The 25,926-nt window shown below is 38.8% G+C and overlaps 1 protein-coding gene across 14 annotated transcripts in view; it reads left to right on the plus strand.

Moving 5' to 3' along the window:
• The first annotated feature begins 809 nt into the window (after window positions 1–809).
• The window catches only part of PLEKHA1 (pleckstrin homology domain containing A1), a 38,990-nt gene continuing 13,873 nt past the window's right edge, over window positions 810–25,926 (plus strand). For 5 of the 14 annotated variants that reach the window (XM_075107466.1, XM_075107452.1, XM_075107459.1 and 2 more), the window contains exons 1-6: window positions 869–1,375; window positions 16,294–16,454; window positions 19,034–19,090; window positions 20,973–21,018; window positions 22,881–22,978; window positions 25,597–25,728. In XM_075107466.1, the coding sequence (XP_074963567.1) occupies window positions 16,314–16,454; window positions 19,034–19,090; window positions 20,973–21,018; window positions 22,881–22,978; window positions 25,597–25,728 (474 nt within the window). In that variant the 5' untranslated portion in view covers window positions 869–1,375; window positions 16,294–16,313. Of the gene's footprint in view, window positions 1,376–16,293; window positions 16,455–19,033; window positions 19,091–20,972; window positions 21,019–22,880; window positions 22,979–25,596; window positions 25,729–25,926 lie in introns of all 14 variants that reach the window. The other 9 variants (XM_075107453.1, XM_075107460.1, XM_075107463.1 and 6 more) reach the window with 3 other exon arrangements.

Below are 25,926 nucleotides of genomic sequence, written 5' to 3' on the forward strand. Positions count from 1 at the left end.
TGCATTAACTCCAGTAAAACACTGTTAAGTGAAAATCATCAAAAAAATGTATGAATAATTGTGAATGGAGTCCAGATTGAAAAAGCTTCTGGCTCGTGCAGCTGCAGAGTGTGTGACCTAGCCAGGATTCGGTAGGAAAAAGTTGCCATGGGAATGGTGCGGCATTGTTTGCCGCTGACTTCAGCCTTTATTGTTGCCCTCTGATTACAGCTTTTGTTTACAGTGGAGTACGGTTGTTAAATGCCAGCTTGAAACAAAGATGTATTTACATGCAACGGCTGAGTTCAAATGGTTTCTAATTTTAGAGATATCACAGCTTTAAGCTAGGAAAATAATCTCTTATTACGATTTTGGAAAACACAAAGCATTTTGGTATAACATGTGCTTAGAAGACAATTCCCGTTAGAATTGGTTAAATACCATGACTGGAAATTGTTATTCGCCACCAGAACGATAGTGACTGGTGCCTTCAAAAGCTGTGAGATGGCACCTGGGCCAAGGAGCCTCCTGTGAGGGGCAGGGGAGCCGCCGCACATCCCAACGGGTGATTCCTCTCCACTAAATTTAACACTAAAATAAAAGCAATTGCACGTTCAAAAAGCGGAGCCGCAGAAGCCAAGCGGTGCCACACGCGTTCGTGCCCTGGCTGGCGGCTGACGCTCGCCCGCGTCCGGCGGCCGGCCCTGCCCAGCTCCGCCGAGGCAGCCGCCGCCGAGGCAGCGCCAGGCCCCGCCACCGCAGAACTACAACTCCCGCCAGGCCTTGCGGCGCCGCGCCACCGCCTCCCCCCACCGCACTGCATATCCCAGAGGGCTCCGCGACGCCGGGCCGTACGCTTGCCACCCGGGCGAGCGGGTCTGCGGCGCATGAGCGGGGCGGCGGCGGCGGCCTCGGCGGCATCGCCGCGGTCGGTGGAGGCGGAGTTTCTTTGGAGGGAGAAGGGGCGGGAAGAGACAGGGCCGGGCTGGGCCGAACTGAGCCGGGCCGGTAGCGCGGCAGGAGGCGGTGGGTCCCCGCGCGGCCCGGCTCTCCTCACGGGGGCTCCCGGACTGCCTTGGACTCCAGTAAGTGCGCTGAGGCGGGGCAGGGGGCTGAGGCGCGGGGCGGCCTGGCCCCGCCTTGGCCGATGCTCGCCCTTCCGTGCCCGCCCGGTGTGTGACCCGGCACGGCACCGTCCCGCTCCTCCGACGCCTCCGCCTTTGTGTAGATCCTCGGCCGTACCCGCTCTGTGCCTTCCCCTTCCCCCCTCCCTTACTCCGCTTTTTATTCCTTTTCCCTGGAAGCCGCCGCCGCGGGGCTCCCCCCGCGTGTTACCTCGGGGGCAGTGTCATAATTGCCCTGGTGAAGCAGTCAAGGCTCTGTCACATCCCCAGAGGTAAGAGGATGATCTCATTACCCGTAATATTTTATTTATTTATTTATTTTCTTGTGCTCTCTTCTCAACTTCGGTCTTTGAGCATTCTGGGAAGGAGCGATGTTATCTGGGCAGAGCCCTGCAGTGATGGTGCGGGAGGGTGTGGGCTCCCGGGGCACCCCGCCTGCCCGGCCCGGCCTTTCTCGGTGGTGCTGGCGTTTGCTGTGGAAATCTCGAGCTGCAGCTTCAAGGAGAGCTGAGTGTGACTGGGACAGCTAACACTTAGCGGCTGGTTTGCTTTTAGTGCAGGCGCTAGTTCTGAAGGACTATTTCGGAAAGCTCTTGCCTGTGCGAGCGATGCAAGCCTGCGCCCCTGAGTTGTGTTCTAGCTTAGCTGTAACCTGGACTGGTTATTTACTGAAGCAAAGTGTCTTTAAATGGATAACTTGACAATTAATAGATGTTAAACTGTAACTAATGTTGTCGTACTTGCGGTTTTTAGCACACATAAAATTCTAGATGTGCATCTGGCATGCCACTGACTTAACATGGACTTAAATACTGTATGTCTGTGCAGTTCCCTTAGGTGTTACTAAAGCATAACCTTCATAAAAGGCATTATATATTATTGCATAAAATGTTTGCAAAGTAACATCAAGAGCACAACTTCTCTTTGGGGAACAGGCTCCTGTTTTGAGGCTTTTTTTTTACAAATAAAAAGTCTAATTTTTACTATAAAGGTACAGTTATAAACAAGCAAAAAAGAATGGTTTATTTTCAAGTGGGGAAACAGTTGTTAATTTGTTAGGCTGAGAATTATGAATTAGGCATGAAGAAAAAGGTGTTGCTCATCTGAGTAAGGCCGAGAGGGAGAATTGCTTTTTTTTTTTTCAGATTCTTAAGAGCTAGATCTCTCCATGCTTCACCTCCTTACAAAAGCATAGTACTTTTAAAGAGACTACTAGACATCCCTGCATTTAGTAAGCTGAATGGCATCAGCTTTTTTGTTGCCTTCTGACAAATTGCTAAAAGAGGCCATCGTGTCTGTAAAGATACGTTTTCTATTCTCTTCCCATTACCTAGTCCCATACGTGCCACTGGAAGACAGAGCCATATTTGATCATACGGTTTGGGCCTATGAGGTGCCAGGAATAGCTTCTCACTGTTGAATCCAGCAGGGTTTGGGGTTTTTTTCTTTGATTTGTCCACTTCCTTTTTATTCTTGGGCTGTGTTCATTATGATGCAGCACAAACACAATCTTTACTGAGTTGGAGCTGTGCGTGGCAACTTTGGCTGGTTGCTCTATGATGAGTTACTCTGTCTTAATGAATTTATAATGCTGTGCCTTTAAGGATGGGGTTTTCAAATACTTTTGATTTGAAAGCAGTTATGAAGTATGATGAAGTCTTCTATCAGTTTATTTCACAACTGAGTTACAGATGGAGCATTAAAGCAAATTCAGTAGTCCTTGAGAAGGTCTGTACATCCAGTTATGTGTAGGAAGACTTCTTTAACTTTTATCACTTGTTCTTATGAGGAGCCACATTGGATAAAATCACAGGACACTTGCTGCATTCTAGTAAGTCTTAACAGTGGGTTTGGAACAGTGAGCTTGCCTTTTAGGTCCCTGCAGTCTTGTCTCCTACTGGTTATTTTCACTTGAGAGAGTCACACAAGTAACAAGACATAAAACTGTCAAGTATGTAAAGCAGAGAAGCGTACAAGTGCCATTTTCCTGTTTGTTGCATGAGTATGTGTTAAAAGTAGGCTGAAATCTCCTGTGGTAGAATGATTCTTAGCCTGGTTGAGATTTGGAGGAGAGCCTTTAATTCAGGGATAGATAAGCACTGATGCTGCAGAAAGTGGTAATTCAAGAGGTAATAATGTTTTTTTTGTGTGTGTATCCTAAATATCATTGAATACCAAACTGCCGGAGGCAGCTTTGCATAAAAAGTAAAGCTTTGTGTGACTGTCCTGTGTTCTTTTTGCAGTTATTAAACATTGCAGTTTTATTTTGTTAGCATGGAAAACTTACTTCCACGTTAGTAAATTGTAAAGATGAAATTTATTTTCTTAAGCTATTCTGTGTTTTATAACTACAGTTGGCCTTATGTTCCATTGTATAGCTATGCATTTCAAGGGTGGAAACAAAGAAAAAGATGCATAGTAGGTCACTGATGGGTATACTGCAGTGTTAAAATGTTTTGGAGGAGCAGATGCTTTCATATAAATTAGAGAATAGACAAAAGAAGAACCAGTGTATGAATAAAGTAGGAAGCATCTTAATACTTTTCCTCCTCCTCCTTTCCCCCTGTGCTTCTTCTTCCTTGGGAGAGTAGCTGAGTGACAGGGAGGAGAGACACACATGGGAAATAAGGAAGCGCGTATATGGGGAAAAGACCTGAATGAAGGAAAAGGCCTTGGTTTTTCCAGGTACCTGGGGCTTATTTCAGAAGACGAGGAAGCTATATCAGCAGGAATGAGAAGGGCTGACTGTATGTCAAAGTCTTAGTGTAGAAGAGAGGAAGTGCAAAAGTCAGTTTTTATTGACTGTAACAGATTAGAAAGAACTTGTGGACATTACTGAAATGTGAACAGATCTCTACTTGTAATAGAGTCTCCAGTGCAGTGTTGGACATAGCCCAAGCTGCCAGGCCTGCAAAATTCTTAATCTATTTTAGTAGATTTAGAATTCCATCAATGTCTTTAGTAATAAATGTTCCTGGCTATTTAAGCTGACAGCTATTGTAGAAAATATATTTCCTTTAAAATGCAGCAAACCAGCAGCATTGGGAAGTGAGTGCATGTTATAAGCGAAGTTTCCTTGCGTGCTGTGGTGTGCACTTTCTTGTATCCAGCTATATGTCAGTATTTGTCTAAACAATAGCTTGTGATACAAGAGCATGTATCTTTCCTGCAAAAGGTTTTTTCCTTGATAATTATGAACGATAGAAATATTCTTAGTAAATACTTAATGGGTTTTGGAGCCAAATCTTAGTGCAGTTGTATAATTGCATGAAAATACAGGATAGTGACTGCCAAAATATGGGAATTTAGGTAGCTGGCTTTAGCATAAAACACTCTTACGAAATGGAGTGAGTGCTGTAGATGTCAGTAGGAAACAAATGGTACAAGAAATAGAACAGTCAGTATGTGTATTCTTTTGGTTTTGAGCCTAATGCAACAAGATGTGGCTAGCAGCATTGCTCTCAATGCTTTATAAAATTATATAAGAAACATAAGCTCAATAGGATTTTGATATTTATCTCACATACAGAAATGATGTAGCTGCTTTAAAAAAAATTAGCTGCAGAAGAGGTCAGTGTGACAAGAATGGGTCAAGTTCAGGTTTTGAAGTTCTACTTCAATGCACAGAATGACTGAAATGGAATGGGAGATATGACTGAGCTGCTTCAAAACTTTTTCTACTCATACACTGATCTCTGAAATTAGGACTTTGAAAATCTGTAAGTGTAAGGTCATCTTGATACATGCTGCAGGCTAACTTTGAGAAACATTTAGATACGTGTTTGTATATAGCTCAATTTTATAAATAACACTTTCCTGTTGGTGCTAGGTAAAGTAGCAGGGTTTTGTTACTGTTGAGGAAGGAAGCTTGGTTCATTGTCTCAGCACTAAGCAGCATTTTCTCCCTCCAGGGACTTGCAGAAGCATCTAGAATGTGTAGGTGTTTCTTTAATCTTGGTGAAGGAACTTATTAAGCTTTCTGGTGCAGAACTATGAGCCACTTACTTTTAACAGATGTTATCTGCACGAATAGGGAGTTGCAGGTCTGGTAGACATTTGTGGCATTCAACAGTTTAAACAGTTTTCAGGTTTGAACATATGCCTTTGCCTTGAAAATCTGAATAGTTTAAGGTATTTTATGTAGAAGAAAGGTGGTTCAATGGCGAGGTTCCTGCTCTGGCACTTGGGAAACAGGTTCAGCTCACTGTGTTGCCAGAAAGCTTCCTGTGTGGCCTGGGACAAGCTGCTTCTCTGTCCCCCCATTCTCATACTGAAATTGCAGAGCAGTAGCAGCTCTCGGCATTGCTTAAGTGTTACAAGGGTATGTTAGTCACATTTTGATGTGTTCAGGTGCAGTGGTAACATGGGGCACATAGCTCCCTAATGCTAGGAGGGAGAGTTCTAGGAGACCGCCCAAGTTTAAAGCTAGGGGTAAGCTCCAGGCAGAAGGAGTAAAATGAGAAAAATTGGCAGGGGAAGGGGAAGGTTTTGACTGGAAACTTCTTGAATCAGTTAAAAAGAGAGAAAGCAAGTCCTTAAAGCTTTAAGTAGCACTGCACTGTTTTGTTTATTTAAAAAAGTATAAAAACAATGCTTAAAGCTGAATGAACCAGGCAAAATTTTTCTGTTATGATTCTGCCATGGAAGGAACAATAACAAAGCTGTCTCTGTTTCTTTATTAACTGTTCTCTTATTGGGAAAAAGCTTTTAATTCTAGGTAATCATTATATCCGAATGTTTTAGCTATCAATTTTGTTCATTTATTCTGCTGGCGTGGTAGGCAGAGTCTCTGAAGTTCAGTCTGATTTACTGTCTCTTCATGAGAAAGAGGATGAGGAAAGATCAGCTTCTTGCCTCCCCACTCCCCTCAGGGGGAAAAGAATTCACAGCCACCTCTAAACAGCAGTGTCTTTAACTTCATAGAGCTAAAAGTATTTTGGATTTAAAATCCTTCTGGTGGGAAATGTAAGGTGGTATTGTCATTGCTATAAACTGACAATGTAGACTAGACAGCAATTATCAAGCTTTGCAAATGTGTTCTCATTGTTAAGAGTCAACACTCCCAGGAACAGCCTCTCTATACTGACAGGTGATAAATTCAGTAGTTTAATATGTAATTATTTTGATTCATATGTTCTCCATGAGTGCTTTAGTACCCACCACACTTACATCCCATGTCCAAGAAAGTATGTTTGAACTTGCTCAGACTGGTGGCTTAATTAAATGTTCTTCTGTTAAGCGCTAAAACAGTTACATGTTGGGTTTGTTGTAAGAATAGGCAGTCCTCTTAAAAATGCACTTCAAAAGATGTTTTTAAGTATATTGGTTAACTCTGTAGGGAGGTTTATAACAACAAATGGAAATTTAGGCTGTACAAGCAATTAATCTGGCGAGTTATTTCTGGCTGGCAGACTGAGTGCCTGTATGTGCAGTAGTGCTGCATAGTTAGGTGGCAGTGCTTAAAGGATGTCGCTTCAAAAGCGTGTCTGCTTACTCAGGGCTTTGGTTATATTTTTATTCTCATGAACTTTTTTCCTCTTAAATCAAGGTCACTGAAGGTGCTGTAATTTATTTATACTCTCTTCCCAATTTGTGCTGGTGCGCTGATTTTTGGGTGGAGAACCAGGATTTCTTTGGGAGGTCTGTTTGTTCCCTTCTTGGGGGAAGGCTGCAGTACAGTATGTTGAAAATCAGCCTGTTGCATACTCATGATAAGTTTAGGATTTCCAGGCATGTTGTTGTACATACACAGGACTTGCAATTCTTCTGGAAAATTTCCTTCTCACTGTGTGTAGGTCAGACAGCGATCCTGCGAAGTGCCAGGAGCCTGACGACTTCCTGGTGGTATTGGGATTACTCTGTAGGTGGAGCATTGTTATTTGCTGTATGCATCGTAATTTACGCTTTGAGAAAGACCAGTGTTTGTGCAGAACAACAGCTGTGCAGTAAACTGGTATTTGTGTCATTGCACAAATAAGAAAGGTGAGGAAGAAGGCCAGCAACCAGACATGAGCTTTATCTGATGTGAGGACAATTCCTTGGGCTCATCGTTTGCTTCCAGCAGGCTTCCTCCTTGGAAATGAATTGTGTGAAGTGTGTGCTCAAGTGAAGTGCACGCTGTCATTGCAGATAAGCTAAGCTTTTATTTTGTGGGGTTTCTGTCTCTGTCAGGTGAGACTTCTATTAAATATACCAGTGTGGGATTTCATTTTCTTAAATTAAGGAGTAGAAAAAAAGCGGGGGTGGGGTGGGGTTAATGACCTGAAAACCTTAAGCTTAATTAATTAAGCTTTACTTTAAATAATTAAGGGAGCTTAAGTTTCTCCTCCCACCTTGGTAAACAGGAGCTGGCAATCGTTCTGTAAATGACTATTGGTTCACTTACATGAGACAGACAAAGCCTTATTCTTCCTGAAGAACTTTAACTAAACTTACACTTACTGAAGAGCTCTGAGATTAGTCCTAATTGCTGTGAATCCTTGCTAACATGATTGAGAAGTAAGCTAAATTCTGGAGGAAACATCTAGTCCTCACAGCAGCAGGAGTTTTGGCCTGCGTAGTGGCTTGTGCAATGAACTGAACGCGGTCTGTACTGTGAAGTCCCACAGAATTAAAATAACAGCGAGGTGAAATCTTAATGGCAACAATTTTTCCTTCCTAATGCATTAACACAGATGAAAGTTGCATTTTTTAATTCTGTGTTGAATTTGCTAAATTACTTCTGTAAAATCAAATTTGGTAATCAGCGACTTGCTTGTGCTTTGATTTCATTAAATCTTTGTACATTTTTTTAAAAAGGTCAAACCAAATAGTCATCCGATAGTTTTCTTTTCATTATCGGATACTTAAAATGAACTGAAAAATCAGTTATTTACAGTCCTTGTTAGACTCCACAGTTGGTTACGGCCATTAAAAGAATGCTTGCTTTGTCCTAAGCTCACTGTGGGCAAAATTGTTAAATGTCTTAAACTTGTGTTCCAGTGACCTGTAATATGCTGTGCTACTAGTAGACATATGTAATGTGAAATCACAGCTTGCAGGTATTCAGCTATTCAGAGCTGGCTTTAGGGTGTCTTAAAGGCGCAGTTTAATGGAACTAGTCTGAATGTGATGTTCTTGCATTTAAATTTCCAACTTGCCCTTCGATCTGTATGTAAAAGGTAATCTTTTATGTCTGCAATGCTTCTAAGTTTCCCTCTGTTTGGCTTCTACACAATGTTTTCAGCACAACATTTTGGTGCTACTATGGTAGATAAATTGTGAAAGTACTACTTCAAAAAGAAATAACATGTTCTTATGTACATGCTGCCATTTCTTTAACACTGTAAGAGTACTCTGTGAAAGCTGAAGAAGATATTTTCAACTTAATTTCCTACCCAGCTGGCTGTTTGATTTTTTTTTTTTGCCTACTTCACAGGAAGAAGGTATAGGTTTGTGATGGTGAGTTTGTATGCAGTACTTGGAGTGAAAATAGCAATGCTCATTCAAAAATGGCTTTTTTTGTTTACCAGCCTCACAGTTTCATATTGAACTTCCTCAGGTCAAATAACCTTCATCAGGATTTGTCATTTGATACAGATAGTCTTAGTGCTTCAAAGTCATTGGGATGCTTTTGAGTCTTTTGCCCTATCGTATTTGAAGGCAAGTTTGGGTTGAATTTGAAATAGTTGGCAGTGTGTGGAATCTTAAGTTCTCAGAGTAGCTGGCTTAGATGAAACAGTTACTAGTGATTGAAATTAAACAGCTTTTTTTACTAATGAGTAACTAGTAATAATAAGTAATGTAGTTATTCCCTGCTTAATTTTTAATTTGGCTTAGTTGTCATGAATGGAACAATTTCTACAGATTAATGCATGGAAGCATTTTCAAGATCAAGGACCTCATTTGTCATATTTGCAGTTTTACATACAGCACTTACTATGGGCCTTTTCAAAATTTTAAATAACATTAAAAATAATTGAAAATAATGATCAGCTCTGGACCTCCATTATTAAGCATTGTAACTAGCCTGTAACTGAATTTAATAAGCTTTTAAAAAAGTGTTTTGAGATTGTATGAGAAGTCAAAGTGAATTAGTGTACCTATATTTTGTTTTCCTCTGCTGTACTTGTCTCTCTGGTTATATACCTCATTTTGAGTAAATATGTATTACCTAGACTTAATAGGGAGTGGTGAAAACTGCGCTTCTGACTGTTGTAAAAACTTTGCGTTGTTGAACATATTCTTTCACTGTCTTTAACTTTGTTATTTCACTTTATTGCTTTCTAGGCTACTCATCAATTATAAGTTATTAATAGATAAATTTCAAGAGTTTTTTATAATGGCCTCATTGCACAGGATGTTTCTTTGTCTTAGCTCAGTGTGTTTAGAGGGACAATTAAATACTTATTTTAGCTAGGCGAAAACCCCTAATAGTGATTTTTGTTTTGGTTGTCTTCAGAGATCAGTGACAGAGGAATTTTGCATCCTGTGCAGTGCATTTCCTCATTTCGTCATATCCCAAAGTCTTGGGCTGCTATTGCAAGTACCTCTATTAAAATAGAGGAAAGGGCTTAAATTGGGAGCATGAAACATCACCTGCAGAAATACCTGTGAAAGTTTTTGAGGAAGTACCAGTATGTTCCATTGTGGAGCTTGTAGATCAGTATTGGAAATAGACCAACGGATGATGGGTTCAGGTAACTTCAGAACATTTTCCTTAGAACTCCAGTCTTCCCCTAAAACATAGTGAAATTTTACCTAGACAAAAGTAATGTTGCTGTAGTTTAGCCTGAAGGTGAGGAGCTTGTGCATGGGTTGGTGTCTATGGTGAATGATTGCAGCTTTCTGGTGAGCGGTGTGCCTTGAGTTGGGGGGCAGACCGAACTGGCTGTGACAGACCTTAACTGCCAATGTAGTAGGGAGGGAGGCAGAGCTCTGTTTAATTAATTGCATGCATCTTTTGTGGTTAACTTCATCTCAGTTTCTCGCTTTGGTTTGAGCCAGCATATTATTATACCAGGGGTCGTGGGGTGTTGCAGGTTTTACTGGCCTCCATCTATACTAAAAGGAGGTTTATCAAACTCTATGCTTTGATGCATTTCTGTTGTAAAATGTGTATTTTAATAAACATTGGTTATACGTGGATGTTGAAAGCACCCAAGATTAGTGCTTTAGCTTTTTATTAGTAGGTAGTATGGAATAAAATTATAGTCATTTGACTTAAAATCATAGAGTAGTTTGGACTTGCTGAGGTACAGGGGAAAAGAAGGGAATAATTGGCTCACCTTGATATAACAAGTCTTCCTGGAAAACAGCAGATCAGATGCATTTTGAAGACAGTGATGACTGAGTAAGACTTTAGTGCAAGATAAGACTGCTGGTTTTGTTAGATGATTCATCAGTGCAAATGATTCTTCTGTATTGTGTCCTGGTTAGAAGTTGGATTAGATGCTGAGGGATGGGTATATTGTTTGATATGCCTCATAGTTTGATCAGGGATAGGAGAGGTCAATGCTACTGTTTTTTTTGTGTTTTTTTTAAATTTTGAAGATTAACTTCATATGCAGAGGAATTCTCTTCCAGGTGTATACTGACCTTTCATAGCTGCTTTATTCCTTCTTGACCACTTTAGAGGAGTCTAAATTCAGGGGTAAGAATATCCTGGAGACTTCAATTCTCATTTGTAGATGTTGCTAAAATGTTGTTAATAGTTTCATGCTTCTAGGAAATCAAAGTCATGCCTTCTCTGTTTAACAGAAATGTACTATGTCTGCTGTGCCTTCCAGAACAAAAACAAATCAGTGTAGGGTCTTTGGGTAATAGAAAAGCTCAGCATGTCATTTTAAAACAGTCAACCCTAAATTATCTTCTGTTGGTGTCAGAATTGTACCCAAGTCATGTCTCCAGCTCCTGGATTAGTGTTTTTCAGTCATATTCTGGGTACTTAGGAAATTGTGGCCTTAAGGGGTTTGTGAAAGATGAGCAGAGACACCATCCCTTGGTTTAAATTATCTATATGGTGTTCCACCTCTACTGGAAGGTTTTCAAGGGGTTGAAAATAAAGAAATTTGATCAACTGTTCTGGAAGATTTATGTGACTTGTTTTCAGAGGCAGTTCTGAGCTGATTGTCTCAGGGTTGGGTTTCTCCCCCCACCCCCCTTCATTGTCCTGGATGTATGCAAGAAGGAAAGCTTTCATTGCTCTGTTCTTCAGGGTATAAGCAGGACAGGCTGAACACATCCCTTACCCTTGGGAGTCAGTAAATGGAGTAAATGGCCAGTAAAAGAGATGACCAATTGGAGAATAGCTGATTTACAGCAGGAAGCTGATGGTAATTGCCTAGGCAAAAGATGAGCACTCAATAATTAAGCTGTCCCTGGAACTGCAGGAAAGACTGGAGATTGCTGGGGATACTGCTTACCTTCCCTTTGTGGTGATGGAGCTAGTTTAAATAGTAGAGCTTAAAAAGGGGGGTGGGGAGGAGGGATAGGTATGACTCATGGCATCACTTTATATTTATCAAGTGTAGTTTTATGAATGTTGCTCTTCATTTCATAGAGATGAGTAAGTAGTAATGTATATTTTTAGCTAACAGAAAAAGAACCCCAAAGTCATCTCATGTGGTAAGTTAAATCCAAAGTTCAAAATGTCCATACGCTAATAGAGCAGGAAGTAGAAGTGTTACTCTAAAGAAATAAAAATAATAAAATCATACACAAAGCTTGGGGAAAACACCTGTAAAGTAAAGCTAAAAGGTATTAAGGAGTAGTGTTCATCTTGCTGCATTTCTTAATCAAGCTTTCATGTGGATAGTGTGAAGCCTATTGCATGGTCATTTATTCATACAAAGTTCCACTTTCTCAGTAAGCCAGCGGTCTGTGGTTTATGCCTGCTTGTGGAAATCAAGCATGAGCTGTCAAAGGAGAGATTGGGCCACAGAAATGTTACCTGGCATGCCACTTCAACAGTTTTGCTTAGAATTTGTACTTGAAGATATGGAGACTGCAACCAAACTGTAAAGGAGGTGAGCTTAAGAGCGGGTGCTGGTGTGAAACTAAAAATAGAAATTAATGTAGAAGAGTTTAAGCAGTCTGTTATAAATGGTGAAAACGAGATGCTTGTGTGCCTCTGCAGGTTCTAGTTGTACAGTCATGCATTTACAGTTATGGACTGGGAGAAGGTGATCTGTGATTTTTATTTATAGCAGTGCCCAGGAGGCCAGGCAGCCTTCAGTTTGTGACATAAATGTTGAGGAATGATGGTATATGGTATACCTGAGAGGAAAAGAGTGGCGAGAGGGGAAATCTGAGAGAAGCTGGGCTGATGAGGTACGTGCCTACTTAATTTAGTACACCGGCACTGGAAAGAAGGATGTAAGACTTCAAAAATAAGTGAGACCTCCTCTTTGGATTACAACACAACCCTCCAAGAAGCAGTTTTAAGAAGCTGGGAGTGTTCTGGATTCTTGCACATGAGTGTCCATATACACCACAAAATGGGTTTTCAAAAATATTTTAGCTTATGGTGGATTATGGTGAGAACCAAGAGGGAATGGGCCACAGGGATATTTTTTCTGTAATAGCACTATGTCATTGACCCATGTCATCTCCCTCCCCTGCCCCCCCCACTCCAGGGAGGGAAGGCAAAATAAAATGTTGTATGTAATCTGTTATAGGTTTGATTTCAGCTTTTCTCTCTAAGAACTCATAATCTTTTTATAATATTTGATTCTAAAAGTGGGAAAAGTTATTACACTGTTCTGTGCTGCAGAAAATAAAGTGTGCGTGTAACAAGAGCTGTAAAGTGTATACAGAATTGGAGATTTTTGTTGTATAATTGGCTGAAATAATTTCATGAAAAATCGTATCTGTGTAAGACAGGATCTGATTTCTGAACACTTTCAAGTTGAAGTTCTGGTGAATTGTTAGGCTGGTGGTCTTCCAGCCAGATTTCCTACCTCGAAGAGTAAATGCTGGAGTTGTACAATTCCTTTTATGAATCTTTAGAAGTAATGTGGTAAGTCTGTTGCTTTTTCAGTCAGTCTGGAGTTACCAGGAAGGGTGTCATAGTGGTGGTTTTGTCATGTGTGTTCAGTTGCTTTAGTAACTGGAAGAAAGGCACAAATTGATTTTTTTTAATGTGCGCTACAAATTGTGGTTCGTTAATGAATGCTGAATAGAATTGGTATTAATTTACAGTGGAATCTTGCCAAGGTGTAATGATGGAAGCAGACTTTTAAAACTGGAAACCAGTTACATGATTTAATATTTGATTTCAATTCTATAATAAAGTTAGAGGGTTCTTTCAATCTCTTGTTCTTTAAGAGCATCGGTCTGGTAGATGTAAGTAATCCTGCAAGGAATTTTAAACCAACCTGAAGAAAACAGCAATTATACAGGTTAAGTTTTTAAATTAATGATAGTTTATCCTGTGTTGTCATCAGAGGACAAAGAAACTGCAAATAGTATTGTTTTGTAGGCTAGAAATTAGCTAGTAGTACTTTGAAATGGAAAATCTGCATTAATTTGGGGGGTGTCTGAAAATTGGTTTATTGACAGATAAGAGAAATCTTCTCAATTTTGTCTTTTGCCCTGGAAAAAACCCAATCATTACAGTATTGGAGTTGTTCAACTTAAGCTAATTTTATGCTTATAACAGAGCATTATGAGTATCCTCCTTTCATTTTTCGTACAAGTTTTTTGAAAGATAAATGCTTTAACGTTTGGTTGGCTTTATTCAAGGATTCTTGATCAATTTGTATCTTGTTTCAAAAACAAGTTTTCCTTGTTTCATTTTCTTCACATCTGCAGAGAACGCAGCTTAAGCCTGCCCAGACAGGAAACCAGCCACCAATATTTGCTTTTTTTAGGCACAAGTTTTTTCTGGGCTTCATAAACTCTTGATATTAAGCTGAAATTGTTTGTGTCCTAGAAGTGCTGTGTATTTTGTTGAGGGACCACCTGGCACAATTGAGGACAATATTCGTAAAAGACAAATTTTTCAGTTCATTTAAATGAATACAATGTGTGATGCCAAGTTCTGCCTGCTTAGAAGTATAATTTAGAGGATGGCTACCCTTAAGCTTGCCCCTAGCTACAGATGTGTTATAGTGAGATGTTACTTCAGTGTAAAGTGATCCCAAGGGCCAGTGTGTGAATTACCAATGGATATTTGTTATGATTGTGACATGTCTTAAGAGTGCTCAAGTGTTTGTTTTTGCTGTTACTTGTAACTTTAACTCAGTTACAGAACTTGTCTTAGATCTGTGATATTTAAACTGAGGAACCTACCAATAAAATGCAGATTACTTTAGTGAATTTTGTTACTTTATTGAAGAACAAACCTATACCTTAGAAGATTTAAACCATCATTACATACATTAAACATGGGAACTCTTACCTTTTGGAGGTGGGAAGAGAAACCAATCAGTCAAATGCTTAATGGAAGGCTTATAGACATGTAATGTCTTTGAGGCTATATAGAAAATGTCTTGCATCTCAAACAGAAATGTGACTTTGCTATATACAAAAATTCATTTAACTTTAGATTTAATAGCTGATATTAAAAAAACCCAAACCACTAATGTTTTTAATAGTCCATCATCACTATGGTATTGCAGTCATCTCTTCAACTTTTTGCAAATACTGCTGAATTGAGACTGTTAGACCTGGTCCCTGGTGCCAAACTTAAGGTATCAAACTTGAGTTTGCACCAGAGGATTAGTTTGGTGTTGGGAATAATAAGGTTAGTTATTTTACAGATTGACTTAAATGATTTTTAAATGTTCACTAGAAATTCTTCTAGTATGGTATCAAAACAATAGATTTTTAAAAAATTGTTTCTCAAAATGATTGAAGCAAAATTTGACTAACATTCTAATTTGTCATATAAAAGGATAGCTGTAAGTACAAGCATGTATCTACATGTTTGTGTATCTGATCCCCAAAAATGCATATGCTTGTCTGTATATGATTCCCCAAAACACACTAAAATGTGTTTAACAGTATATCATGTTTTACTGTGGTGTACCAATAGCAAGCTACAGATAGTTATCAGGTGTCTGCCTCACTGTGTGTGTATATAACTATATTTAAATCAAATAACTTTAATCAAGGAAATAGTAAAAGAAAACAATTTCAAGAAATATTAAAAAGAAACTTCCATAGTACACAGTGAATGCTGTGTGAAAGATGTTATGAAAACTGTGGTGTGCTTAAACCTTCTGTGTCTCATTAACTAACATTTTTGGATATGTACTATTTCTGAGTTTTGTAACAAAATGTAAAGAAGATGGAATTGTTTGTTTACTACTCTGGGAAAGATTGGCATCGACCTGATTTTTGTCATATTTAAATGTTGGTTTATTGCCATTTTTAGATAAATATGCAAATTTATCTTTGGTCTTTGTAAGACTTGCTCTTAAAGTAAAATGACTGTCCTGTAGAATAAAAGGAAGGAAAAAAAATTATGCAGTAGCCTGCAGTAAGGCAGTAATGGGTGGTCAGCAGTACAGATTTTTATTTATTTATTGTTTTAAAGGAAGACAAAAAAGGCAACCCCCTACCACCAACAACCCAAAATAAAAAAATCTACCACCCTCAAACTGAGTATCATGTGGATATTGAGGATTTCAGGTTTGGACTAGGTGGTGTGTTTGCATCTCTGCTGCATGTACCACTTCATTTTGACTATTTAATGTATAAGGATGAAAAGATGTCTGTTCTTAGACATGAAGTTCTCTTTTGTAGGAGAAAAGAAAAATATGAACAGTGTTTCTAAAAGCCTTTTTTGTTGAATTTGCTTAGGCAAAATAGGAAATATCACACTGGATAGTAGAGCTGCTGAGAAAGATCTTTTGACCATGAAAGGCAATGTCCAAGAACGCAGTGTAAACCTAGTTGTGAAGGAGAATCGTTATTCTTTAGTGGTCTTGTAAAAGCTAGTCTTGATGCTCATTTACTGTTTACCACTTGTATATTTGCACTTAGGGAATAAGATATCCGAAGTATAGCCTTCAAAGTAGCAGGAAAGACCTGTCTAAAAATTCTGTGGTGGTAGTGGGGGGAAACAGCTGTGCTTCACTTACTCTTCTGTAGAAAATTCTTTAAGCTACTAGTTGAAACTGCTCAATTTCATGGGTGGGCACAGAACAGTGTTAAAATTAGTAACAAGAAACTTTGCTTAACTTCTATGCTTTTTGTTCTGCAGTGTGATGTTCAGGGTCAGAAATGCCTTATGTGGATCGTCAGAATCGCATTTGTGGTTTCTTGGATATTGAAGAAAATGAGAATAGTGGGAAATTTCTGCGGCGGTACTTCATTCTGGACACACGAGAAGACAGTCTGGTGTGGTATATGGATAACCCACAGGTGAGATATTCTTGGCAGTTGTTATGTGGCTTCTCTCAATTTAAGCTTTTTCAGACTTTTTTAACAAATTTACTTAAGAAAAATGGGGTTTAACATTAGTTTGTGGACTTGGAAGCTGGGGGCAGGGGACAAGCTATGTGAGTGAGATCACTGTAAATCAGTCTCTCTTCTTTGCTAATATGTGCAATATTTTAAAGTAAAAAAATGTAATTCATGTTTCTGTTTAAAACATTACCAATTGCATCTAGTAGTAGAACATTAAAAACAACTCGAACATCAGTGAATTGCTGACAGGAGAATTGGGGATAAGATAGGAACCTGAATTTGATACCACAGTAAATCAGTTATTTGGTTTGAATCGTGATGTGTTATATTTGTTTTCTATTAAGTGTCTTGAACATGCATCGCAGGTTCTCACAGGCACTAAGTAGTGCTATATAATAAAACCAGGTGAGCCAAATCTCATACTAGCTCTGTTATTGCAGGTGTTTCATTCACCTTTAACCCTATGTGGAAGTATGTAATTTTCCTTACATTGCCTGGGTCAGTTAGCAGTTTGTTACTTTACTTCAACTGAATTGATCATTGAAAAGCAATTTTTAATGATGCTTCCAGTTTCAATACAGCATGAATGGTGTGTGAATGCAAAAAGCTTGTATCCATCATGATGGAGAGCATCCCTTATATAAAAGCTACTTCTACAATGTACACGCATCAATGTGTTTTCTGGTATAGGGGAGAACAGATAATTGCATAGGGTTTGGTACAGAGGCAGTGAAAGCGCAGGATGTAGGTCAGCTGACAGCTGTCTGCCAGAAGAATATATGTGTGCCATTCTGCCAGGAAGACCACAGTTAAAATGCAGTAGAAGGCTACTGTTCAAAGGAACCAATGAAAAAATAATTATATGATATTTAGTTCAATAAATGACTTGTGACTGAAGCATTCAGAAGCTCTTACTGAGGAGAAAAAAGAAATAACTTCTAGAAATAAGAGATGTCAAACATTTGTTCTCAATGAGTGATAAGAAGCAGTTCTTTTTTTCAGTTTCTCCTGTGATATAACCAGGCAAAAATGTGAAATGCCCTAAATGGCAGGTCATCGGAAGTTTTAAGACTGATATTTTCAGTGAACACCTCTTAAAGCTTTTAGTTTAGGCTTTCTTATCTCTTTTTTAATGTTACAGTTCATGCACAAATGAAGGGGTGCCTTGCAAAGGGCAAGCTGGAGCTTCTTGGCTTTCTTCAACTGCTGCTTTAGGTTTGAAGAACTATGGAGCTTTCATAAAGCCACTGTGTGGAGACCATTCTTAATCCCTGAAGCAATGAAACTCTTCATATAGAATGAGTTTACCATGTGTGCAGAACTTTACTGGGCCCTTTGTTGCTGACAAAAGTGCTCTCTTTGTCTGTGAAAATCAGTTCAGCTGTTCAAAGAGATCACATTTTTAAGTCCACCATTAACCACATGTTATTATCCTAATATAAAGATTATGAAACTGGTGTGGGCTGGGATCAAAATAATTCTGATAAAGTAAAACTTAAATTTATTTAATTTCAGTGTTACCAGTCTATAGTAAACCTAACCTACTTCTTACCTTTGAAATATGAATGGAGTATAAACCAATTATTTGTCTATTTTTCTGACTGTGGGTAGCATTAGGCTCCTCTTGGTGATGTACAAGTTCATAAGGCATATGGAATAATGAAGGGCACTTTAGCTGGGGAAAGGATCAGTGAGCAGGTGCAGTACCATCCTTATGGTCTCCAGGGATGCCTGTAGTGGGAAGAATGATACTCTGACACAAGGGGCCATTTTGAAAGTAAAAATTGTAATGGAAAAAAGTATGTGGAAAACAATGCTCTATGTAAAGGAATAAAGTCAGGAAGACAGTTTCATCAGAAACAGTTACTAAAAAAGTTAACCATGGTTTGTGATGCTCGGTTCTTTAACTTGTATTCCTAGGCTACTAGCTGATTGAGGATAGTAATGTAAATGCTAAGACTAGTGTGCTAAGTAAGGATGTAAAAACAACGAATAGCTCCTTTTTGGATTATAAATATACTTACACCTAACTGCAACTTTAGGAAGTATCATGGTCTTTCCCTACAATAACTTCAATATTAAATGATAAGACTGATTTTTCAATCTATTTTGGAAAATACATGGGACAGCCTTTGAAGTATTTGACATAATAGATGAATGTCATTTCTTGTCCCTTCCGCCTGCTCTGGTCAAAATACATAAGATGCCAACATCTGTTAAGGAAAAAGTATTCTTTCCAAATTTCCTGGATGTAGACCTGCAAGAATCCTTTTTCCTCTAGTAAAATACATAAACCTCTGAAACAATTACTATTTGTATTGTTTCTAGCAGTCTTTCTGGTTTTAGTTGATTAACAGATGTGTGTATAATAAACAAGTAGTTTAGATCCTGTTTCCAGTATACATTGTGTATTGTCTGTAAAAACATAGGTTTTTCTTTTTGCTTGTGGAATTGAGTTATTTGCTTTTTATGCGTAAACACTGACTGGTAGTAGAGTAAACTAGTTTCACTTTGTAACATATGATTTGTTTCAGAATCTTCCCTCTGGATCTCCACCTGTTGGAGTCATTAAGCTCACCTATATTTCAAAGGTAAGATATTAGGTTGCTGAGTTTTGGTGATAACTACCAAGGGCCACTTCTGAAAGCCTCAACTTGAGACAATTTTAAAAGCCTCTTTTGTAGTGCATGGGAAGCTGTTTGCTTGCAGGCTACTCCTGACTTTTGAAGTCTTTTAACACTTCTCTAATAGTGTCAGATTAAAATAAGAACAGACCAACTACCGTGTTGTCTAGGTTTGTTCTGCGATTTCAAATGGCAGCTCTTTGTGCTGCATAGAATTAACATCTCTGAACTGTGTTTCAGTTCTTTGAGTATTTGAATTCCAGTTAGTCTTGGAGAAAAGACAGGCCATTTATGAAGTGGAACATGTCTTTGGGTGTGATAGTCTACAAGTAATAATGATCTTAATAGATGGAACAGAAAAATTTCTAGAAAATACTTGGTTCATTACACTCTGTATACAGTCACTTCCAAATATGTCAGAAAGAAAATTGTGAACTAAGAAAGTCTCCACAGTTAAATTTGTAGCAGACACTGCATTAACGGATAAGTGGAGAAAAACAATTGACCTTCTCTTGTCTTCCTGCTTGTTTCTCATCCTTCCTTTGTCTTTCTTGTTGTCATACTACATCTTCCCACCTTCCTTGTGGTGTTTTTTGGTTTTGGTGTTTTTTTTGTCTGGTTTTGGTTTTTTTATTGATGTAAAAAGGTATCATTGGTGCTGGTTGCATCATGAATCATAAAATGTCCTGAGCTGGAAGGGACCCACAAGGATCATCAAGTCCAACATCTGTCCCTGCACAGGACAACCCCAAATTCACACCATATCTCTGAGGGCCTTGGCCAAGTGCTGCTTGAATAGTGCCAGGATGGTGCTGTGATGCCTCCCTGGGGAGCCTGTTCCAGGGCTCCACCACCCTCTGGGGGAAGAAGAACCTTTCCCTAATACCCAGCCTAACCCTCCCCTGGCACATCTCCCTGCCATTCCCTCGGGTCCTGGCGTTGGTCACCAGAGAGCAGAGACCAGCCCTGCCCCTCCTCCTCCCCTCGTGAGGAAGCTGCAGAGTTCCATGAGGGCTGCCCTCAGCCTCCTCTGCTCCAGGCTGGACAAACCCAGTGACTTCAGCTGTTCCTCGTATGGTTTCTAGCACAGAAATGTCTGTGGAGACCTGCTTAGGTCGTTCCTGGTTTCCTTCTTCCATGCTTACTTTGCCCCAAACCTAATAGTTGTGATGTTAAGAAATCTGAAATCTTGTACCACAATTTTAATGGGAGCAGGGGGTGGTCACCTGTGCCTTTGCACCTGCATGCACCTTTGTAGACAGCTCAAGTGTACTTCCTATGCAGAGACTTGGTCTAGCTTTCCATAGTTGTAGTTACGTAGTATGTCGGTTTTGTTTCTGGCCCAGAAAAAAAGGGTTTTGATGTGAGAGATTGCTTTGCCTTCTCCCCCACCCTTGATAGAAGTACTCTGTAATGTAAAAATGGCAACGTCTCTCTCAGGGCACCCGCTTCTCCCCTCCCTCGGTGCTGCAACGTTGTAGACATGAAAACCAAAAGATGAACCAAAATACAACTTATGTCCTTGACAGTATGAAATGTCCTTGAATTTTTAGTTCAATTGAGACGTAGAACTTCAAAACGAAAGTAGAAGTGTTATGTTTCTAGATTTCAACATTTGTCTGGTAATGAATCCTTAAATTTAAGGAATAGAACATATGGCTTAAACTGCCTTCTTACCATAGGCTGCACATCTTGAACTGAATTTTTTTTCTTATATCTGTATATCTTTATACCTAACAAGCTTACTATGTTGTTAATCTTCATTCAGCCACTTGAAAGAAGAAAAATTTCTGATATCTGATGTATGTTTTGTATTCAGTGTTACGTATAATCTTAATTTCCCTACTAGGTTAGCGATGCAACTAAGCTAAGGCCAAAGGCAGAATTCTGTTTTGGTAAGTTCTTGCATGTGACATGTGCATCAAATACATTTCTTCAGAAATTTGAAACAAAGATAATGCTGCAATTCTGTTACTAGATACAGCTGGTAGTGTATGTTTTTAAAAAATAGCTTGTACTCACTGTTCTTTAGTATGAGGGAAATATTGACTTTGTAAGTTGTTTTTGTGGCTTTTCATATTGCAGCTTAAAGAAGAGTAGGTAAGAGCTGTTTTTCAGATGTGTGAAATTTTTGAGACATTAATAAGCTCACCAAATGATGGGTGTTTTCAGAAACATGGCACGCCTGTCAGCTATGAAGACAAGTAATTTAACTATTTTAATCTGCATTACTGAAAGAAGAGTTGATTTAATTGATTTTAAAAATACTGTCAGCCAATGCTCTTATATTAAATTTCAGCCTCTATTGGTGCCTCGAAGAAAAAACTTGCATGGGGTACCTTCTAGGTTTCTTGACACTTAAATTTGTTTAAACTTGAGTAAAGCTTTAGATAATCATGAAAGTCCCTAATGGTCTTTTATTTTTAGAATTTTTTAATGTAATTTGTCCAGAATTTACCATAATTCCAGATTAATTTTTTTACAAGCAATTGACATTCACAAAAGTATATGTAGCGACTGGAATCACCCTCTGCTCTGTTCATGAGTAACCATTCTTTATGGCTACATTCAGCTAAGGGTTTTAGCTCAGGTGAAGATACTGAAAATGCCTGAAGGTTTTATGACGATTGGTTAAGGTGTCTTTTGCCATGTGCGGTGTTGTACAGGCCCAGAGAACGCAGGTCCACCAGACTTGTGCAGTCTCTGTGTTGGAGCTCATGAAACACTTGGTAAATCACCCCATGTGTAAGGCTCCAGGGATTCTGGAGTAGTACCTGGCACGTCAGTTCAGTGTTTCAGTCAACTCATAATATAGTTCTGTATTTTGAATTTATATTTGCATCTAATGTTTGCTTCAAACCATCCACTTTGGGCAGAAAGATGAAAAAAGAGTAAAAAGTATCTGTTTCCGGCACGTGTTTGCTGTTAGCAATGACCTGAAGAACTGTTATGTTATAGGTAGAGCAGTGAAATCTGTTCAATGCTTCAAAGTTCTGGGAAGGTTTTAGTCACTGTTAACCTCAAAACTAATTCCAGTTGGAGTTCTTAGAATTTGTGAGAAGAATAGACGTGATTTTTTTCTTCCCTGATACACAGACTATGTTTGTCCTTTTTGGACAGAGGTATGCTAGGTGTTACCAGGTACTAAAAATATGCTTTTCCTGCCAAGTCACTAAAGTGAAATAATATTTTATGTTCTGGGTACTTCAAAGTTGTCTGAGCATCATATACTTAGTAATCAATACTGATTTTTCCACCAATTAAAAAAAATAAATCCGTGATCATAGTCATTTTAATGAGTTTGTTGTAAAGGATAACAGATACTGCTCAGAGGATTAGAAGGAGAAACTGTAGACGTCTCCAAGTATAAAACTTTGTGGCTCCGGGAATTTGAGAAAAGGGAAGTGGAGCTGTAGAAAATTCTGATAAAATTCAAGGCTTTATTATAACGTTAAACTGGGCTGTAGTTAGCTCTATATATAGCTTATATATTATATAATAAAATGCTATGTAATAAAAATAATTTCACAAATTCTGTGTGATGCCCTGTAAGTGGAGAGCTTAAAAAGAATAGTTTATTTAGAATAAAGCAAGCCCATCAGGTGGATGTATGTATCTTGAGATGACTTTCTAAAAAGAAATGAAGTAGAGAGCTTAAGTATTTCAACTGGACTTTCCATCTGCAGTCTTTTTATGATGGGTTTAAGCTTGTTCTTAAATTTCAGTGTTGTTAACTTTTCATAATGGTTTTTAACAGTTATGAATGCAGGGATGAGAAAATACTTTCTACAAGCCAATGATCAGCAGGACCTAGTCGAATGGGTAAATGTTCTGAACAAAGCTACCAAAATCACAGTAAGTGGTTTCATTGCTACTTACCAATGCTTTCAAATGGTGACTGTCTCAAGGTGCTTAAATGTAACCTTTGCCTCCAGTTTTTATGCTAAAGTAGTCTCTATCTCTATAACCAAGTCTTGGCTTGGCTTTCCAAGACTTGGAGAAGCTGTACGAAACTCCCACTAAACTTGAGTTTAATTTACTTTTTGCTTTAGATATTGGATAAAAATGTGATTAACTTTTTATTACAGGTGGTTTCTAATAATTTAAAACTAGCCATACACATTTAGTATTAATTGAAATATCCAGAAGATAATTGTAAGCAATGGAAGGATACACATATGTTCGCCTCGTGTTAAAAGTTTATATTTCTTAATGTATCACTAAAATAGCGAGCAAACACATCATGCCACGTTCCAAAAGCACTCTCCTTGTTTCAGGTAACATCCATTCAAAGAAACATTAATGCATTTTTCTTATAAGTGTTAAATGACTCTTCTGGTTTATACCAGGACAGCTTGTTATCACATGATAGAAAAACCCACGCATATTAGTTCAGTTGTTTAAGGAGGCAGAAGTTATGGTTTTGTTTTGTCTCCCATTTTGGGGAAGTGATGACACGAACTGTTTTGTGAGCATACCCTTACAAAGAAGGGGTTCTGAGCATGGATGTGTGCACATTTGTATTTGTTGTCAGTAACTTGTTCATTTTTAAGTCTTCTAAGGGTGTTTCCATAAGTTTGCATTGTTTTAATGTAATCCTTTCTTTGGAGTTATAAAAATGTTACTACTAATAATAAATTAAAAAAACCCAGCAACACAAGGCCTTTTCACTTGGGTGTTTCATAAGGAGGACACACCACAACCAGGCTTGAATTGTTTCCAGTTGAAAAAATAGAGTGAATAAAGAATTAATTGCATCAAATTAGAATTTAGTCTGAAAGCTGTTTATCATATGTTTAATTTGCATTGTAAATGGCTGGTGAAATCATTAGCATTTTTTGACTTTGAAGGAACAAGCCTTTGAACTGTTCAGAGGTTATTTAGTATGGCTAATTATTTAATCAAATAAATAATTCAGTTAACTTTCGTATGAGCATTACTTGCTGTAGATTGTAATTGGCCAAGATTTGTTGCATTTTTCATTACTCTGAGTGCTTATAATTTAAAAATAATTATAAAAACTATGAACCTTTGCAGTCTAGCACATTGTGTACCTGTTTGAGTACTGTTTGAAAATGCATTCATATGAGATGTAGTTTGTGGGTTTGGTCTGTAACATTTTAAGTAGGAGTCTGACGGCTGAAGCCCTTACCCATGAGGCTGTAGCTGCAAGCCCCTTCTCTTGAAAGGCTGAAGCCAATGATCTGTGTGCACTAGGAGAATGTCTCATCCTTCACTGCCAGACTTGGCTGTGAATGGAGTCACCTCTTACCTGTGCTAGCAAAGCTGGGCATTATGTAAGGCAATGGGGATGGTGGAAGTGAGAGAATGAGCCTGAGGCCACAGCTGAGTGAGCTGCTGAGTGCCACCTTCACTTGGCCAGGAGGAAGCTGTCCTAGGCTGATATTAGTGCTCTCAGGACTGTTTGTACTTCTTTGCAGGCTGGGTTTTTTTGTAAAATAAGCAGTCCTGGGTGTAGTAACTAGAATCACAGCAGACTATAAAGTAGCTTTGGTTTTGTCTAGATTAGTTCAACTTCAAGTTTTGAATGTGCCAGTTGTGCATGGTAATTCAGTGTGTAAAGACAACTTGTGTGTCCTTCTTTGAAGGAATTTGGATGTCCTGTGCAAATATCCAGTAGGTTGCTGGCTCAGATATTTTGGTCTGGCACACTTGGTCTCTTCTTGAAGTCACTTCAAATTTACTATATTAACATTAGGGGTGAAAGGACATTATAAATGAAAATGTCTTAGGTGGCCAGTTAGTGCATTTCTCAGGTTGCAGATGTTTACTACTTGCACAAACTCAGAAATTTGAGTAAACTTTAGATCAAAACACTTATTGGGGAAATTAAATTCCTATGGTGTTTCAATTGCTTTAGTTCCACGTTTGAGTGAATTATTTAATATTTAATGATAGTTAGAAGTAGGTATTCAGGGTCATTTTGGACAGAATTTAGCAATATATGTAGGATTCATGGAGGCAGTACACACAGTCTTCATGCCAAGTATTGAAATGCAAGTGTGAATGTCATACTGGTCAGGCATCCTATTTGACAAGTCTCAGTGCTGTAGCCCTGTGTTCATGGCCTTAGTGTGCCAGCTGTGTAGGAACTGGGGCATCCCCAGTCTAAAGCACTTATTACTAAAACTGAAAGCAAGTGAAAAATAACGAACCAGTTCTTGACAAATATGCAGTGCTTTTTGAAGATCAAGTATAGCACTTATGGCAAAGCTGGGAACTGATTTTTAGGTTTCAGGGGACCTGGTGGAATGTCTTCATTGGCACCAGTTTTCTTCTGAGAACCAAAGCGTAGCTGTTGCAACAAATTTTCATGTGAGCTATTTCTAGCCTTTTACAATTAGAGAATGCTTGTTAAATCCCACTGAGGACAAGTTAAAGATTCTTGAGAAATAACAAGGGCTTTTTTAGGTCTTCATAAAACTTAGTTAATTATCATATTCTGCTTTCAGGTACCAAAGCAGTCAGATCCTCTCTGTCAAATGGATAATGCAAATCGTCAAGCTGAAAGCCCAGGTGGAAAGAAGCAAGTCTCTTACAGGACAGAAATTGTTGGTGGTGTTCCTATCATTACACCTACCCAGGTAACACCCTTAGAACAAGTGAGCTATTATTTGATAGCTGAAGCTTTGTTGTTTGACATGTGCGAGTAAGTTGATATATCAAGATATAGCTGTCAGCTTCTCGCCGTGCTCAGAGGACTTATACTTTGATGTGCACCTTTTATTGACACTGACTGGGGGTCTTGATGATTTCATTCCCTTTATACAAGTTTATAGATA

This window comes from Phalacrocorax aristotelis, chromosome 12 (assembly GCF_949628215.1).
Source record: "Phalacrocorax aristotelis chromosome 12, bGulAri2.1, whole genome shotgun sequence".
Classification (NCBI taxonomy): domain Eukaryota; kingdom Metazoa; phylum Chordata; class Aves; order Suliformes; family Phalacrocoracidae; genus Phalacrocorax; species Phalacrocorax aristotelis.